This window comes from Bos grunniens, chromosome 3 (assembly GCF_055505025.1).
Source record: "Bos grunniens cultivar Pamir isolate PY7600 chromosome 3, Bosgru_T2T1.0, whole genome shotgun sequence".
Classification (NCBI taxonomy): domain Eukaryota; kingdom Metazoa; phylum Chordata; class Mammalia; order Artiodactyla; family Bovidae; genus Bos; species Bos grunniens.
The window spans coordinates 35,186,100-35,204,219 of record NC_141167.1 but is presented as its reverse complement, the minus strand read 5'-3'; the positions used below and the strand labels follow the sequence as shown (position 1 = coordinate 35,204,219).

Here is an 18,120-nt window from a genome sequence, read left to right as displayed (position 1 = left end):
TTACAAAACCTGAGGTCAAAAGCCTTCTGGCTGAGGTGGGAGGAACAGAAAGATGAAAAGGACTTGAATCTTTGATGAAATTGTTGAATCCAAAAATCAACTTGATGACTGCGCCTGTCTCCATATTTCTTAATAAGAAAATGCAAATTTCATGTAAGCTACTCTCAAACGTGATTTCTGTCACTTGCAGCTCCAACCATCCCAATAGACAAACATTCTCTTGGGCAATGGAATTAAGAGGGTGTCCGGCTGATTTCCTGTGAGATTGAGTGCTCAACACACACTAGTTGGGGAAGGAAGCATGAAGGGTTGTTCAGGGCTGGGACCAAGGGGATTAATTTAACAAGACTGAGTCTGCTGTTCAGATCACAGCAAACTTAGCTTCATGTGAGTCAGTGTGGTGCTAATAGTATGAGGTCTATCCGCTGTGAAGTCCATCAGTAAGGATAAAAAGAGATTATGCTGAGGGAAGAAACAATCTTAAAAATTTAAGTCTCATTCAAGCTGCAAGTCCTGTGGGTTGACTGGGGGTCTCTGCTCTGACTCATCTTCACTCTGGGGCCCAGGAGGAGGGAGAATCCTTGTCTGGACCACTGCTGGTTGTTGTATAACAGAAAAGAAAGCTCTGGGGATTCTCACTTGACAATCAAAGGCTTGGGCCAGAAATAACACCCATCATTTCTCACAGCTCATTAAACAGAACTGGTTACAAGATTCCACTCAACCATAAAGAGGCCAGGAACGGGAAGCACTCAGAGACCATCTTCACCGGCTATGGCTCACAGCAGCGGGGCTGGCACTGCAACAAAAGTTTCTAGCCAGAAAGAATGCTTGAGTCCCTTGGATTCTCTCTGGGAGGTCTGTCTGGGCAAAAGCCAGACCTGAGTTGGTGGCTGGAGGGTTTCAGGGAACTGCATTTGGCCTTGGGGGAGAGAGCTCACAAGCACTAGACGAAGTGTCAGGGTTCTATCAAACAGCCCAAAATCCAAGCAGGACTCGGGCCCCAGGAGGGAAACTGGAGGCCTAGATGTTTACCACAAGTTTCTATTTGCTGAGTTCAGGTAGATAAACCTTCCATATGGTTTAATTTGAGAGGAATTTCTGGGGCCAGGTGGGATGGGAGAGAGGATTTGTAAGTCAGAGTAGCAGGAAGGTGAATTTAACCAACTTATGGTTGAAGGAGAGCCAAAGTTCCACCCAGGGAGATAGTTTCAAAAGTCAAATTTGAAGGGATTAGTGAGGCCAGAAATAAGAGAATAAGTAAACAAAGCCCGAGTTCAGGAGGATTACATGTGGAACGCAATGTAATGTGAGGCATGGACTTTGACAAGTAGCTTAGGAATAATGCAGTGAACCATGTGAGTGGACTCAACATTTCTTTCTTTGTGTCCAGCATAAGAAGAACTGCGCAATTTCAAGGGGTCATGCCAGACTGGACAAACATGTTTGTTCCTTAGGGGAGAAGCCTGTGATTTAGTGAGGCTCCCAGTGCCTTGGGCCTAAGGGCAGAAAGACAAATTCCAGACTCACTGGCTGGGGAAGAGCTGCAGCTGGTCTGAACTGGGTGTACACAGCCTGGGTGTACCTTGGGGATGGAGCAGAGCTGAATCTTCAGGTGAAAGACCTTCAGTACCTGAGCTTAGCAGAGCTGAAAAGGAGGGCTGGCTGTTTCATCACTTACAGATGGCTTTTCAAGACAGACCTACATTACTGGCAGCCTTGGATCTCTCTCAACACCACTCATTGGGCATCTAGAATGAGATTTCTGGGCATTTGAAATCTCTTTCTATGTATATTCCCTTTCTCAGTGACTTGCACCTGGCCTCTTGATGCACTGACAAGAACTATTCCGGCACTCTTGACCTAGTAAGAACCCATTAATCATTGGTTGTTATGGATGGAACATAGAACTTCTATCCACAGAAACTGGATATAAAGTTGTCCAACCTGACTGGAAACAATGCTTCTTGAAACTTTATGATGTAAAATTGGATTGATTGAGGAGAAAAACTGCTATCTGTTGCAATTCTATTTTATATCAGGCACTGGACCAGGCGGGGCTTCCCAAGTGGCACTTCCCACGTGCCGATGCAGGAGACGTGAGATGGGGGTTCTATCCCTGGGTCTGAAAGATCTCCTGGAGGAGGATACAGCAACCCACTCCAGTATTCTTGGCTGGAGAATCCCATGGACAGAGAAACCTGGTGGCCTATAATCCATAGGGTCACAAAGATTCAGACATGACCGAAGCAATTTAACATTCACACACACGCTGGGCCAGGTACTTCAAAACATCATCCCATTTACTTCTCACATTAGTCATGAGGCAGATTTTCTTTTCTTTCACTTTATAAATAAGGACCAGAGACTCACAGGTTAATTAGCTTGCATGAGTTTATACACTGTGTGGATCAGTAAGCAATGAAGCTGTGTTCTGAAGGCAGGACTCCATAGCTCAAGGCGTTATCACTTCACCACTCCGCAGACAATAGAAATAACACAGTACTTTGACCAACCAATGAGCATCACAAGGGGCCTCCTAGATATTATTTATACATCTGCTAAAGAGGGGAACCACAGAGGAGAGAGCAATTAGCTAACTAGTGAATCATCCTCTGTTGCACAGATAAGCTAATTGAATTTACTTAGGAAGAAACAAGGCCCCCCTGTTTCTGCTATCCAGTCTTGGGCCAGTTAATTTACCTCTTGGAGCCCTGGTTTATGTATCTATAAAATGTGATCTCCCCCTTTGTCAGGGATTCCCTTACCAATCCATTTATAAGGAGTAGCTGAGATTATATATGTTCAATCAATACGGATACTGAAAAGAAATATTCAAATGGAAGACATCATTATTGACTTTGCCCACCAGACATTATAAGTCAAATATTTTCCACTTCATGTGTTAAAATTGTACAGGAGGGAGCCAGGCTAACCCTAGATTTTAACGAGAAAACATTTCTAATCAAGACATCAGACATAACTTAAGCAAACAAAATTAGGTCTTTAGAACAATTTATTCTAATATGTAATTTTAAATGATTTTCTGTATAGAATAGAAATGGATCATAAGATTAATGAGTGAGCTAATCACAAGTTAGGAAACCTGAATTTATTAGCAGTAGTCTTTAAGTTACTTTTGCTTTATAAATTTTATATAATTGCCAAATATTTAGAAGTACAGGCAGAAACATCCTTTTAAAAATGTACTGCTTTTTAAGTTCTTTCTATGAAAACTAGGAAAGGAAAAAAACAATTTTTTATATGCAAGACTTCCTGCTATTAACCGTCAATAACACTTAAGTGTATTTTTGGAGACATGAAACAGCACAAAGATGCTTCTGTAATTCATTAGAAGGCCCTTCTTAAGTATAATTATATTACACAGCTCTGCTTGGTCATTAGTTTCTTGTTTAGCAACAATGTCCTTCATTTTAAATCCTTTGATGGTAATCATTTGTAACTATGCCCTTGAATTCTGAAAGCGTGTGTACCACAGCCCTGATGAACAATGGGTATTTCTGGACAACGACGTAACTGGTTTCCCATAAGAGATCATACAGAAATGGCCTGTAAGAACACTAACAATTTGCAGAAGGCTTCTGAGCTTGGAGCACAGCCCCAAATGTGGTGTGTGCTTATGCATGTACATGTGTGCGCTTGTGCAATAAAAAACTAAAAGCAAGTCGTTAGATACAAGGCATGATTTTCGTAATGGCTTAATAACCATGTCACATTTTAAAGTTTTTGATGCTGCTTAAATTAAGGTGTGTTAACACATATCAAGGAGAAGGCAATGGCACCCCACTCCAGTACTCTTGCCTGGAAAATCCCATGGACAGAGGAACCTGGTAGGCTGCAGTCCATAGGGTCGCTAAGAGTCGGACACGTCTGAGCGGTTTTACTTTCACTTTTCAGTTTCATGCATTGGAGAAGGAAATGGCAACCCACTCCAGTGTTCTTGCCTGGAGAATCCCAGGGATGGTGGAGCCTGATGGGCTGCCATCTATGGGGGTCGCACAGAGTCGGACACGACTGAAGTGACTTAGCAACACATATCATAGATTGACCTGAGAGTGAGACATTTTGGAGATATTTTTAGTTTTACCCGTCTTCTTTGTGCAGAAAAATGTCTCATGTTTGTGTATTTACTTACATATACATATATTGAGCACCCATATGCATTGGGAACTATTTAGGTGCATAGAACCCAGATCTTGGTTTCCACAAGAGCAACCAGGTCAGTGGCAGGGGAACAAATAAGTCAACCTGAATAACCTGATTATCCTCCAGCCTCTGAGAAACAGAGGATCACGTTAATGTTAAGACTTTAATGCTCCAGCTTGTTACCCTCACCTGCTGATCTAGTGCCTCCTCAAAGCTGGGTGTTTCCAGGGATGGCCTACAATATTTTGACCCACCCCTTGGAACACACTCTATCCTTCTGCCCGCTAGTGCAACCAGCAACAACACAGACTGCTCTGATATTAAGACCAACTGCCCAGCTGGGATCCCCCTGAGAGGGCATCGTGTTCAGCTGCTGCACTTGGACGCTAGCGTCAGGTCCTGCTGTCTATCCCTGCTCTGCACCACATCAAACGTTCTGCTGTCCCTGTCTTTTCTTCCCTGTTTCCCTCCTCTCCCAGCTTTTGTTCTTCCAGGCTCTTTGGAAAGCCATATTTACATTCTTCACATATGGCAAGTGTTTTTGGTCAAAAGAAAAAAATCTGCACTGTGCTCCTTAGCACAGTGATTTGAGAAACAAGACTGGCTTCAACTTGAAAGAAAAGCTTGTGGTAGGCAACCAAATCAAACAAAAATTCCCAGAACCACTCTGGCCACACTGTAATTCTTATTCGTAAAAGCTAAATACACTTACACTTTACAGGTGTGCATTAAATAAACCCCCCCCCCCCTTACCAGTGCAAGAAGGTGAGTACTGGAGTCATTAAAATTTTTATTATTGAGCCACCATTGGTTAAAGAAAGCCATATAGACATCTACATTTTCCTAAGACACTGGCATTATAGTAAGAACCAGAATTATTTTCTTAGGGATTAGCCATCTGGCCAGATGGCATCAGAGAACACTGTGGGAACAATACTTGCAGAGTGTCTATTACCCACTGAGGTAGGGCCTTTATGTTTTCTTCACTGAATCCTTATGACCAACATTAGGAGGTAAGTAACAGGTAGGTAAGCACTGACAGAGAAAGAGACTGAGGCTTACAGGTTAAGTATCTTGCCCAAGGCTTTTCAGCCCTTCTAACTTAGTTCAGCTCCCTACTCTTAAGATGCCGGAGCATTTCTAGGATTCCCATGTTCCTTGCCTCTTTTGTGTGTTTTCCTTTCTCTATAAAGCAATGGGAACCCTAGGTCAGGTTTGGTTTGGATAGGAGTTGCCTCAAAGAATGACCAGTAGCTCTGCTAGTCACCCACATCAGAAGCACTCTAACCAAAGAGCAGATGGATAGTAGGGACAGATTCCTTTGTAGCTGTTATTACTACACCAAGGAAACACTCGAAGTTTTGCACCCACAGAGATCTGGACTTGTATCCTGTCTCTACTACCACCTGAGGGACTCGGGGCAAGCTGTTTAACTTCTCTGAGCCTTAGCTTTCTTAACTGCAATGTGAAGTTAATGCTACCTACTTCTCCACACTATGGTAAGGATTACAGGAAGGACTTGGCAAACAGTGGCTAATTATTCTCCCTCCTACCTTTGCAGTTCCTGGAGGCACAGCTCCTGCATTCATCACTGCTTTGCCAGAGTGGGGCCAGGCCTGCCCTGGTCTCTAAGTCAGTGTTGATCAGCATTAGGAGCCTAGGCCTGTCAGACTGTGGTCCTAACATCTTGCCTAGATCCTGCTGTACCTGACTTCTCCTCAGTCTTTATCATCCCTAGCTCAGGTTCTGTCTGGGGTCTAGGTGAATGAACTGGTCTTCTTCCTGCTGCCAAAGCCTGCTGGATTGGATGGCCACACTCACTTTACACCCTACTCCATGCCCAAGATCTTGATGTCCTTTAGATGCTATAGAATGCTATTATAGAGCTGGCCTCTGCAACTGGGTATGATCATCCTACTCATAATTTGTATTGTTATTGTTATTTTTCTGAGCATCTCCTCAGAAGTTAGAAGTGAAACCAGGCCTAGTCTGCAATGCAGGAGACCTGGGTTTGATTCCTGGGTTGGGGAGATTCCCTGGAGAAGGAAATAGCAACCCACTCCAGTATTCTTGCCTGGAGAATCCCATGGACAGAGAAGCCTAGCAGGCTACAGTCCATGGGGTCACAATAGTCAGCCACAACTTAGCGACTAAACCACCACTGAGCATCTCCTAGGTGACAGGCCCTGCAAAAAGACAGATATGGTCCAGACAATGGAGCTAAGTGCCTTACAAGTATGATTTCACTTAATCCTTGTTATGATCTGGTAAAGTAGGTACTATGAACATCTTCATTTAAAAACTGAAACTTGGGAAGACTGAGGGACTTTCTTCAAGTCATGCAGGAAGTTAGAGGTGAAACCAGGCCAAGAATCCCAAGCCAAAGGTCACAGCCATTATACCATAATGCTCCATCCAATCTGTCAGTCTCCCACTTTTCTGGCTGTTTGATATGCTCTGTGGCAGCAGATGCCTTCTTTCAATGCGGCGACTCTTACAATGTACTGTGATTAATTTACTCGTTTCTGTGTTTCTTTAGACTGGAAGAGCCCTGAGAGCAGGGACCATGTGTTTTGTTTTGTTTTTTTTAATCCCTGTACTCCAGTGTGTAGCACAATAAGAATAAGAAATACGAAGAATAATAATACGAAATAAGATACGAAATAAGAATAAGAAATACGAAATCCTATCCTGACACAGAATAAGAAATACGAAATCCTAAAGAGGTTCACTGACCGAGTGGTAGCGGTGACTTTTCTACCTGCTGACTTATGTTGCTGAGGTTGCATACGCTTTCTATCCAAATTCGTCTGAAGGATGACAGCTCTGGAATCAACACTGGCAGTTACTCTTGGGTCCAAAATGGTATGTGTGTGAATGTACATATTGCGTGTGTTTGTATGTATGTATTATGATATCAACTAAAGTAACTGTAGTTGTGTTTTCAAACACTTGTCTGCATCAAAAACTTTAAGCCACCATGCTTCTTTTCCACACACTTTGCATGACATAAATACTTTTAAAGAATATAGTCTATTAAAAGAATAGAATGCTGCCCAATTTGGGTTTTAGCTAATGCTTCCTTCTGATTAGATGGAGGCTATGAGTTCCCAGCCAGAATGATGTTGTGTCCTTTTCAGGCTGTCACATCTGGAGGCCCCTGATGTCTATTTATGCATCTGAAGTTAATTTTGATCACCCAGTCAAGACGCTGTCCTATGTCTTCCCTGCGTGGTTAACATTTTTTTTCCCTTCTTTTAACTGATAAACAATCTATGAGGAGACATTTTAAGACCACACAAATCCGGTTACTCATCAAAATTTCCTTCTGGATTCATTGATGATTCCTGCCTGTACCTATCTTTAATATGATGTTTGCAAGATGACTCTTCTGCAGTTAAAAGGAGTGGTGGTGGTGGTTTCATCATTAAACTGTGTCCAACTCTTTGCAATGTCTCAGTCTAAACTGGATCCTATGCAGGAGGGAAAAATGCCATAGAAGACATTATTGAATTATTGACAAAATCAGAATATGAATGGAAGATTAAATAAAAGCACTATATAAAAATTAAGGCTACTGAAATTTACTCTCAAGTGATTCATAAAAATCTGTGTGTATATGTATTCATATGAGAATGAATATATATGAGTATACACACACACACACATAGAGGGAACATATAAATGGGAAAGCAGATGGATGGGATAATTATTCAAAGGTAATGGGTGTTCCCTCTATTATTCCTATTCTTGCAACTTTTCTGTAAGTTTGAAATTATTTCCAAATAAATTAACAACAAGTGTTTAGCCATCTCTAGAATAAACATTTGGAGAAGGCAATGGCACCCCACTCCAGTATTCTTGCCTGGAAAATCCCATGGACAGAGGAGCCTGGTAGGCTGCAGTCCATGGGGTCGTGAAGAGTTGGACATGACTGAGTGACTTCACTTTCACTTTTCACTTTCATGCATTGGAGAAGGAAATGGCAACCCACTCCAGTGTTCTTGCCTGGAGAATCCCAGGGACGGGGGATCCTGGTGGGCTGTCTTCTATGGGGTTGCACAGAGTTGGACATGACTGAAGTGACTTAGCAGCAGCAGCAGAATAAACATTGGATGTCCCACATGAAGTGATGTACGTCTTTAGTGACTGGCATCAAATCAATTACCAAGGACCATTTCTCCTGGATGGAATGATCCCCAAGTTCCAGTCCTATAGGAGATCCTATGCTACCTGGTGAAACTTCTGTCTCCATGATGGTGCCCGTGGCAACTACCAAGTAAATAATGGTGGTATTTTGAAATGGAAGACTCTAGTTTTGGTTGCATATGTCTCAGCTTTTTTTTATTAAAAGGCAATGCAGAAATGAATGAAATGATACCTAAGGGTCTCGAATGTAAGGTGAAATGACAGAGGTCCCCGATGCAATGATATGAAACCTGGCATCAGCCCCTGCAAGCTCTGCTCAGTCCCCTTTCATGATGGCTGCATACTCCTTCTGGTGTTCAACCAGCTTCAGGAATACTTGATATTTCTTGTCATAATACCTGTAGGAAAAAAATAATCATGTTGAATGATCTCAACAAAACTGCTGTGCAGCTTCCCCCAAGGTTTAGAAAAACAGGAATATCTGTTTCGGTTTTGCAAACACTTCCCAGTCTTTGGATGCGGACGGCACCCTGAGTCACATGTTTCACACCCCCTATCTTTAACCTCCATGGGTGAATCTACATCTCCATGTTAGAGGTAAAGATTTTATATCTGAGAGCTGCTCAAGGAGGCAAATCTAGAGTATCACTAAAAATGGGCAGAGCTGGAATTCAAACTCAGGGCTGCCTGATTTCAAAGCCTCCACCATAACATAGTGAAAAACCCAGGGCTGACACAGGACTTTTCGCATTCTCAGCTTCAATAAGTATTTCATATATGACTACTCCACCCCTACTCCAGTTTAGTGACTGGTTTAAAGTCATAGCCTGCCCAGAGATGAGACTGAGTGTTTTAATCACCATTTGCAGATTCTGCACCTGTGTTTCCTTTGCAGACTGCTTTATCTGGGAGTAAAACCCTATGAAAACATGACTAATGCCTCTCCTGGAGCTGCACCCTGCCTTCCAGGCATCCCACAGAGGACCCTCCTCTCCTGTACTCTCTGGCTGAGTCTTCAGATGAGACGTGTTAGAACTAGTGTTGCCCATGAGTCAGACAGCAGAGCAGCTGAAGCTACCTTGGCATCACAATCTTCAAAAGGACAATAGTAGCTAAGACCAGTTATACTTGCAGATGGCAGCTTGGCCCTTATTCCTTTTGGCTGGGAGAAAGGATAAGGGGTTAATGAAACCTGTCTAACATGCCTTGGTAGATTCTGAGGTTCTTTGAAAAGAAGTCTTCATGAAGGAACTTTGGGGCAAGCTTGGGAATTGGGGGTGAGAGAGTGTAAAAGTAACCCTGGATTACACATAGGGACTTCTACCTGTAACACGCAGGGCTAAATGGATCAACAGGAATACAACCCCCCAGTGCCACCCCACCCCCACCCCAGCATTTCCACTTTAAGAATTCTGGTAACTTAAGAGCTGTGATGGGGCCAAACACACGGTTAAGAAGTGGACTTTGAGGCCTGGGTTTGAGTCTCAGCTTGGCCTCATTGCTAGTTGTGTGACCATGGATATTTTACTTAATCTATTCGTTCCTAAATGTCCTATTTGTAAATGGGACAGCTCTCAACCTCAGACAGCTCTCTACCTCAAGAGAGCTGTTATGTGAACTAAATGAGGTAATATTTGAGAAGCTCTTAGAACAGCACTAGGATCATAGCAAGTGATATCAACGCTGGCTATGGCTACTCCTTAAAAATTAATGTTCCAGTCTTATCATCAATCTCACTATATGTAGGTTCTACGAAAACTCGCTCTATGAGCCTCCAAATTTATTAACCACAGAATGATTTGGGGAACAGCAATTTGCTTCTTCTAATGTTACTCTCAGACAGTCTAATGTCAATAATTTTTTTTTCACTATATGAGATGGATTTTCTGACTCTGGGGACACTTCTAGAAGGGAGCTTGGGTCAGTATTCCTTCTCATATACTTCAAGATTTCCAGTTTTAATACTGAAACCTTCGCAGCAACTTCGTACAGTGGGAAAAGCATCGGCTTTTCAGGCAGAGAAGGCTAGGTGATTTGGGGGAACTTCTTTAAATGGCCCAAGTCTCAGTTTCCCCGCTGTTAGAGGGATGATAACAGTACCTAATGTCACAGAGTGACTGAACTGTAAACATGAAAATGAACACGAAGTACTCTCCAGGCTGTCAAACTCTTACACATGTGAGCTAATGTTCTTATATCCTTCTAGTATTCTGAAATGTCAAGAGATGGATAGACTGTTATTCAGGCATAAAAAAGAATGAAATAATGAAATTTGCAACCACGTGGATGGACATAGAGATTATCATACTAAGTGAAGTCAGAAAGAGAAAAATACCATATGGTATCACTTATACATGGAATCCAAAAAAAATTATACAAATTAACTATTTACAAAACAGAAATAGACTCACTGATATAGAAAACAAACTTACGGTTACCAAAAGAGAAAGGGAAGGAGGAATAAATTAGGAGCTTGGAATTAAAATACATACACTACTATATATAAAATAAATAAGCAACAAGAACCTACTGTATAGCACAAGGAACTATACTTAATATCTTGTAATAAACTATAATGGAAAAGAATCTAAAGAAGAATATATATATACACATACACACACATACGCACACATATATACATATCTGCATAACTGAATCACTTTGCTATATGCCTGACACATAACACAACACATTATAAATTAACTACACTTCAACAACAACAACAAAAAAAGAGAGATGGATAGACTATATTTTCCCTTTCTTATACATGGCAAGCTGAGGTCCCAAGGCACTTCTTTCCCTGTGCTTTTAATTTTTCAATCTTTTTTTATTGTGGTAAAATATACATACCACGGCTTCCCTGGTGACTCAGATGGTAAAGTGTCTGCCTGCAATGTGGGAGACCTGGGCTCGATCCCTGTGTTAGCAAGATCCCCTGGAGAAGGAAATGGCAACCCACTCCAGTACTTGTGCCTAGAAAATTCCATAGACCAAGGAGCCTGGTAGGCTACAGTCCATAGGGTCACAAAGAGTCAGACACGACTGAGCAACTTCACTTCACTTCATACATACCACGAAATTGACTGTTTTAGACATTTTAAACTGCACAATTTAGTAGTATTAAGTACATTCATATCACTGTACAGTCATCGCCACCATCTATCCACGGAACAGTTTTCACTTTGCAAAACTAAAACTCTACCCATTAAACAGTAACTTCGCTTTCTCTCCTTCTCCCTAGTCTCTAGCCACCACCATTCTATTTTCTGTCTCTCTGAATTCAACTATACTAGGTTCCTCATGTAAGTGGCATGCTATGCTAAGTCCCTTCAGTCGTGTTTGACTCTGTGCAACCCTATGGACTATAACCCGCCAGGCTCCTCTATCCATGGGGTTCTCCAGGCAAGAATACTGGAGTGGCTTGCCATTTCCTTCTCCAGGGAGTGGCATGTAAATGGAATCATATGGTATTTGTCATTTTCTGACTGACTCTTTTCACTAACATAATGTCCTCAAGGCCCATCCATGTTACAGCATATTTCAGAATCCTATTTTTTAAGGCTGAATAATATTCTATCATATGTACATACCACTTTTTCTTCATGTATTCAACTGTTGGTGGACACCTAAGTTGCCTTCATTCAACTACTGTGAATAATGCTGCTGTGAACATGGGTGCCTAAATACCCAGAAGTGGACTTTCTGGGTTATATGATAATTCTATCTTTACATTTTGAGGAACCACTGTATTATTTTTGACAGAGGATGCACCATTTTACATTCCCACTAGCAGTGGGCAAGGGATCCAGTTTTTCTGCACCCTTGTAAATAAAAGTGAAAAGTGAAAGTGTTAGTTGCTCAGTCCTTGTGACCCTATGGACTATTGCCCACCAGGCTCCCCTGTCTATGGACTTCTCCAGGCAAGAACACTGGAGTGGGTAGCCATTCCCTTCTCCAGGGGATCTTCCCAACCCAGGGATTGAACCCAGGTCTCCTGCATTGCGGGCGGATTCTTTACCATCAGAGCCACCAGGGAAGCCCCTACTAGTTAATTTTTGCTTTTTTGACAGTAGCCATCCTAATGACTGTAAATTTGTATCTCATTGTGGTTTTGATTTGCATTTCCCTAAAGATTAGTGATGTTGATCTTTTCATGTGCTTACTGGCTATATATTATTTTTGGAGAAATGTCTATTCAAAGTCCTTTGCCCATTTTTGATTTGGGTTGTTGGTTTTCTTGTTGTGGAGTTTTAAGAGTTATCTGTATATGGATATTAATCCTTGATCAGATAATCCTCGATCCTTCCATCTTGGGTCTGTGTGGCACAGACCTGAGTGACTGTTTTGTTCAGACAAGAACATGATTTGAGTCAAGATGTTGAGAAATGCCCGGAAGGAAACCGGCTCTCTTTCCACTTGCAAATCTCCGGGCCACCTGCAGATGGTGCTAGAGCACCGTGTGTGGCTCCCTCGCAGAGGCCCGCTCCCAGCTGACGGCAAGAAACCAAGGATTCTTCTCAAAAGAACACGTGGGACCTACTCAAAGAACTGAAAAACAGACTTTCCTCAAAAGTCTTCGGAGGGTCAGTGAGGAGATGGAAAGAAGAATCTGTTTCTAATTTCAACAAAAGAGGGATGTTGCTAGCCCAGGGCTCCCACCGCCGCCGGGAACTCAGATCTCTCCATGTTCTGCTTTACAACCCCGGTATTTAGAGAGGGGTTTATATTCAGGGGATTAACAGCTCCCATTTGGAGATCTTCTAAGAAAATAAAAGGTGGATGGCTTTTTCCATGGACCATTCCACTCTGTTAAACGTTGATCATGCTTTGGTGGGATCAGCACCTTTTCTTGTCCATTACATAAGGTAGAATTTGCTTTTATGTCTTAACCTCAAATACTTTCCTAAAATGATAAAGCCACTGGCACAATTGTTCCTTCATCTCTAAACTGAAAACCAGTGAGTCAGTATAGGTTCTTTTCATCTCTCAAATGGATTGTTGAAAAGTTTTCCATCTGGTCTCTCTGCTTCTACCCTTAGGCCCTCTCATGTATCCTCTAAGAGGATCTTTCTAATATCTGCATCTGAACAGGTCCCACCACTCCTTAAAATTCACTATCTCCATTCTGCTGGTAGGATGAAACCTGAGGTCCTTAGCTCCCTCACAGCTCCCTATGAGAGGAACCCTCTGTTCCCCCAACACCCTGTTCCATTTCCTATCATCTCCCATCTCATACTTTGCATTTCAGAATTATGAGTTGTTTAGAGTTTCCTAAATATACTATGCTGTTCCCACCTTTATAACTTGGCCTTTGTTATTCCCTCTACTGACAAAAGTTCTTTTTGGTTTTGGTTTGACAATTTCTTTTAAGCATTTAAAGTCAGGTAAACTTAACCTCCTCTCAAAAGCTTTCCCTTACTCCTACAGGGTCAAATTTTCTTCTGCTTTGGGTTACTTTATCATCTGGTAATACTTTTATTATAAAACATACCTGTTTGTCCTGAAGTGATCTATTACATAAATAAGATTGTGTCTTACTCTCTTCTAAGTCCTGCCTAGATGTCAAGGAGCATAATGGCTTAAAGATAGGAGGGACTCAATAAATAAGTGTTTTGTGAATTGGGGTTAAAACATTAATCAAAATGATGGTGGTCTACTGTATAGCACAGGGAACTATACTCAATATTGTAATAACTATAAAGGAACAGAATCTGAAAAAGACACACACACACACACACACACACAGGCATGCATATATATAACTGAACTGCTGTGCTGTATACCTGAAACTAACAGGATATTGTAAATCAAATATACTTCAATTAAAAAAAAAAAAGTCATGTTGTAACCCTCAAAGTCACGTAATGCAAAGGCAAAGGGTGGAGGAACAGATAGATGCTACTGTGTGGGAAGACATGAGATTTCCATTTTAGGACAGATGAGACCAGATTTGCTGTTAATGATCTAAGGAAAAGAAATTGATTTGAAGTTCAAAGTTCAGAAGCTAATATTTGACCCCCAGGTCTGGCCCTTCCTGGCTCTGCGATCTTAGGGAACTGAAAAGGACTTTACCTTTCTGAGATGTAGTTTTATCAACTATGAAATGAAAAGGCTGGCTTGCTGATCCCTGCGGTTTATTCCAGCTCTAGAGTTGCATGTGTCTGTTGTTTTCATTCCTCAGCATTGTGGACAGAAAACATATAAACTTACCTTTTATCCTCATGTCTAGGAAACACGACTTTTCCAACTTTGCTCATTTTTGCCATTGCCTCCTGTCAAATAGAAAACAGAACACAGCTAAGTTGGAAAGTTAAAACCTAAGTGAGGCCTATCACGGGCAAAAACATGTTAATGAGAATTTATTTCCCCTTAAGAGATTCAGTGAGTTCATTTTTTTTCAACTTAATATCTCTAGTGTTAAGATGAAAACCCAATGAATATTAAAAGTTACATCTACCACCACAAGCCTGGGCTTAATAAATGATTGCCTATTGAGACCTCCAGAGCATAAAGATCCTGGAAGGCAAAGCACTTTTGTGATGGCTTGCAGGGGGCTATGGGAGGGAACTATTTCCACTTCCCATTGCCCGGACATGAGGGCCTGAGAGGTAACATAATCTGCCACTGAGCCTGTTGTCCACTTAACTCACAACAGTAACTGAACAGAAGCCACTCTGCACCCAAACTTTAGGTCAGAATATTTAAGACCTCTTCATTTCACTTTCAGTTCTTTTCCCAGTAGTCTCTGCAACTGTGAGTACAGATGTGAGACCTCTGGGCTGAGCCTAACAGACTTGACCTCAGGACATTCTTGTCTTTACAATGGGGCAGGTGGGCAGTCAGCAAGTTGCAGTGTCTTGGGTGGACATGGTTGGAATGAACAGCAGCAAGATCAACCACAGATTGCATTGGCTCCATTGCATGAAAGGAGAGGTCAGGTTTCCTTGGATGGTCTCTCAATGTTGTTAAGTCTGTGGGAAAGTTAGGGGAGTAGAGTGAACCCATACTTTGTGGAATCCAAAGTCTTGACTTTGGGGAGATTGCAAGCAATAGCATGACAAAGCTCCTCAGAAGAGGTCCTGTCTTGGGAACAGCTATTGAACTCCTATTGTTAAGGATGTAGTCATTCTGGGGTCACATATGTACAACTTCTTACTCTATACATGTATTAATTACTATGTACCAGACACTGTGCTAGGAATACAGATTTGTGTAAGACATGCTCTATGGCCTAGGGAAACTCACATACTAGCAGAGGAGGAAAGAAACTTAAGAATCTGGCTACCACACAGAATGTGAAAGGCCTGGGCATCTTCAAAACATGCCCAAGTGTTTCCCTGAACATCCTTACCACTTTACTGGTGATTTATTTATTTACATATACATACATATGTACTTATCCAATTCTATAAATATTATATTTATTATTTATCACTAATTCTTGTGTGACAAGTCATGTACTTACTAGTTTATATTCCTTCTCTGCCTCTTCATCCTTCGTTCTAACCAGAATGTAAGCTACATAGGCTGGGAGATATGTCTGTTTGCTGCTTAATCTCAGTACCTGAAATATTCATAAAACATATTGAGCCCCTTCCATGTGCCAAGCACAGCATTCACTATATATGGAAAACAGAGATGAAGAATTAAGTGGTCCTTTCATCAAGGAGCTCACCATGGAATGGAAAAGACATTTACTGCGATCAAAATAGAATGTGATAAATACCATGCTAGAAGCAGATAAACTTCAATAGCTATTCAAGGATTAAGAAACTTGATACTTTTTCATCTACTAATCACTTATTTAATCTATTAATCACTTACACATATTTCCAATCTGGCAAATATGTTCTACCAGCTCTTTCTCAAGGATGCCATGGACATTCTGACTAGTTATCTGGTTTCCTGGTGTCCAGGGGTTTTAAAAGTGCTGTTTGGGAGATCAGAAATGCTGAGAGTAAGAAGCCCACTGACAGAAGGAAAAAAACAGCAAACTTACTAAGGAGGAGGTTTGAAAAATTATGAAAAGTTATTGAAAAGGGAATCAAGGTGAAAGGATAAGAACCAACAAAGGGCAGTCTAGAGACAGTTTGTAAAAGAGCAACCATATCTTAGTGCGGTCACTGCTGTTCCACTTAGCAAGAATATTTAAACAGCTCTGCTCACCCCAACGTATGCCAGACGTTCTCCTTCATAAACTAAATTCTGATTTCCTCTAAAGCAAGTCCCATGTGTTGCTGAGATGGGTGCAGTCATTCCCCCACCAACTTTGCCACTAGGTCTCCTGTTTTGGGCTCGCTTCTTCCTTCACAGCGGTGCTCTGTTCTGCTCTGCCTGTTTTAGGGCAGACCTGCCTGCTCTCAATCTTGAAAATACCCTGGGGGAATCCTCAGCATTGGGCTTAGGCTTTAAACTTGAGCGGACATTCCAAGACCGCCTTCATGGGTGGGATCCAGGAAACTTGTATTATACAAGAAGCATCATAAATGTCACTTCCCTTCACACCGTAATGGATGTGTAGACACATGGCAGATAGCAGGGAATTCTTTCTTCCTGTCTTCATGTTACTTTTGCTTATTTTTAAAATAAATTTTTGACGAATAAAAGCAATAGAGATTTCAAAGGTTTAACAAGAGGTTATTTTGTTTCTCACAAAAGTACAGATTTAAGACATTAAGCTGAGCTCAGGTACTGATTCCACAGAAGGTCTTTCCTGACTCATCCTCACTGCCTGCCTCCCACCTAGAATGAGTTATCTGCTACTCTAGAAACTTATGCTTCCATCTATCATAGCATTTATGACACAGTACCACAATTTTTTGTTACCACATCAGCTTCCCCAACTAGACTCCTGCTCCTTAAGCAGCAACTCTTTTAACCATTTCCACTGCCAAACTCAGCATCTGGTGTATCATACATGCCCAGCAAATGTCTATGGGATGAGTGAACTTAAGGACCATACACATGAAGGAATGTTAAAATGCAAGTTTTGTCTGAGAGCTAAAGTTGACAGATATAAGATACCAAAGTGAGCTGGAAACAGACCACCCTGAAAGGGTAGCTGAGGACCCATAAATCAACTCTGAAACCTTTCATCCATGTGGAAGGTCAGAAAAAGAGGTGGAATTTTAGGAGGGAGCTGTGTGTGGACTGAGCATCAGGGCTCCTTCCAGGGGAGAGGGTGAGAGCATGGTTTCACTGATATCAACTGGTATCTGGACACATGTCCCTGAGGTTGTGGGACAGGGTGGGCTGAGTGTACCTCTTGTCTGGAGAAGTGCTAGCTGGCAGCTTTGGTATAGAAGTGAAGGAGGCTTGCCCTGGGATCAGCGAGTTCTGCCAGTGTCTGTCAGACTTCAAAAGGCATGACTGTTTTCCACAGACCCGAGGTGGCCACGGGTGAGAGGGCTTTGTGGGTTGTCTAAGATCCTGGCCAGTAAGGCCATCTAATGAGGAGAGGGAGCCTGCACTGGGAGCCTGCTATAAAGCACAGAAAGCTCAGCTCAGTGCTCTGTGATCTCCATGGTTGGGATGGGGGTGGGATGGCAGGGAGGTCCAAGAGAGAGGGGATATATATGTACACATGGCTGATTCAGTTCACTGTACAGCAGAAATGAACACAACATTGTAAAGCAATTATATTCCAATTTAAAAAAAGAGAAAAAAGAAGCTTGAGGCAACCAGCTGGATTTTTAAGGAATTAAAAGAGCTACTAGAATGGAGAAGGACAAGGACAAGATACAATGAGATGTCTACAGAAGTGGAGAGTCTCCCTAAAAAATCTGCAATGGAGCCCAGCTGTAA

The 18,120-nt window shown here is 41.9% G+C and overlaps 1 protein-coding gene across 23 annotated transcripts in view; it reads right to left on the bottom strand.

Moving 5' to 3' along the window:
- Window positions 1-18,120, bottom strand: part of FGGY (FGGY carbohydrate kinase domain containing) — a 532,748-nt gene that overhangs the window by 8,379 nt on the left and 506,249 nt on the right. For 11 of the 23 annotated variants that reach the window (XM_086390249.1, XM_086390248.1, XM_086390231.1 and 8 more), the window contains 3 exons: window positions 15,782-15,880; window positions 14,527-14,588; window positions 8,484-8,714 (listed from right to left, as the gene is read on the bottom strand). In XM_086390249.1, the coding sequence (XP_086246375.1) occupies window positions 8,633-8,714; window positions 14,527-14,588; window positions 15,782-15,880 (243 nt within the window). In that variant the 3' untranslated portion in view covers window positions 8,484-8,632. Of the gene's footprint in view, window positions 1-8,483; window positions 8,715-14,526; window positions 14,589-15,781; window positions 15,881-18,120 lie in introns of those variants that run through there. The other 12 variants (XM_086390253.1, XM_086390236.1, XM_086390242.1 and 9 more) reach the window with 2 other exon arrangements.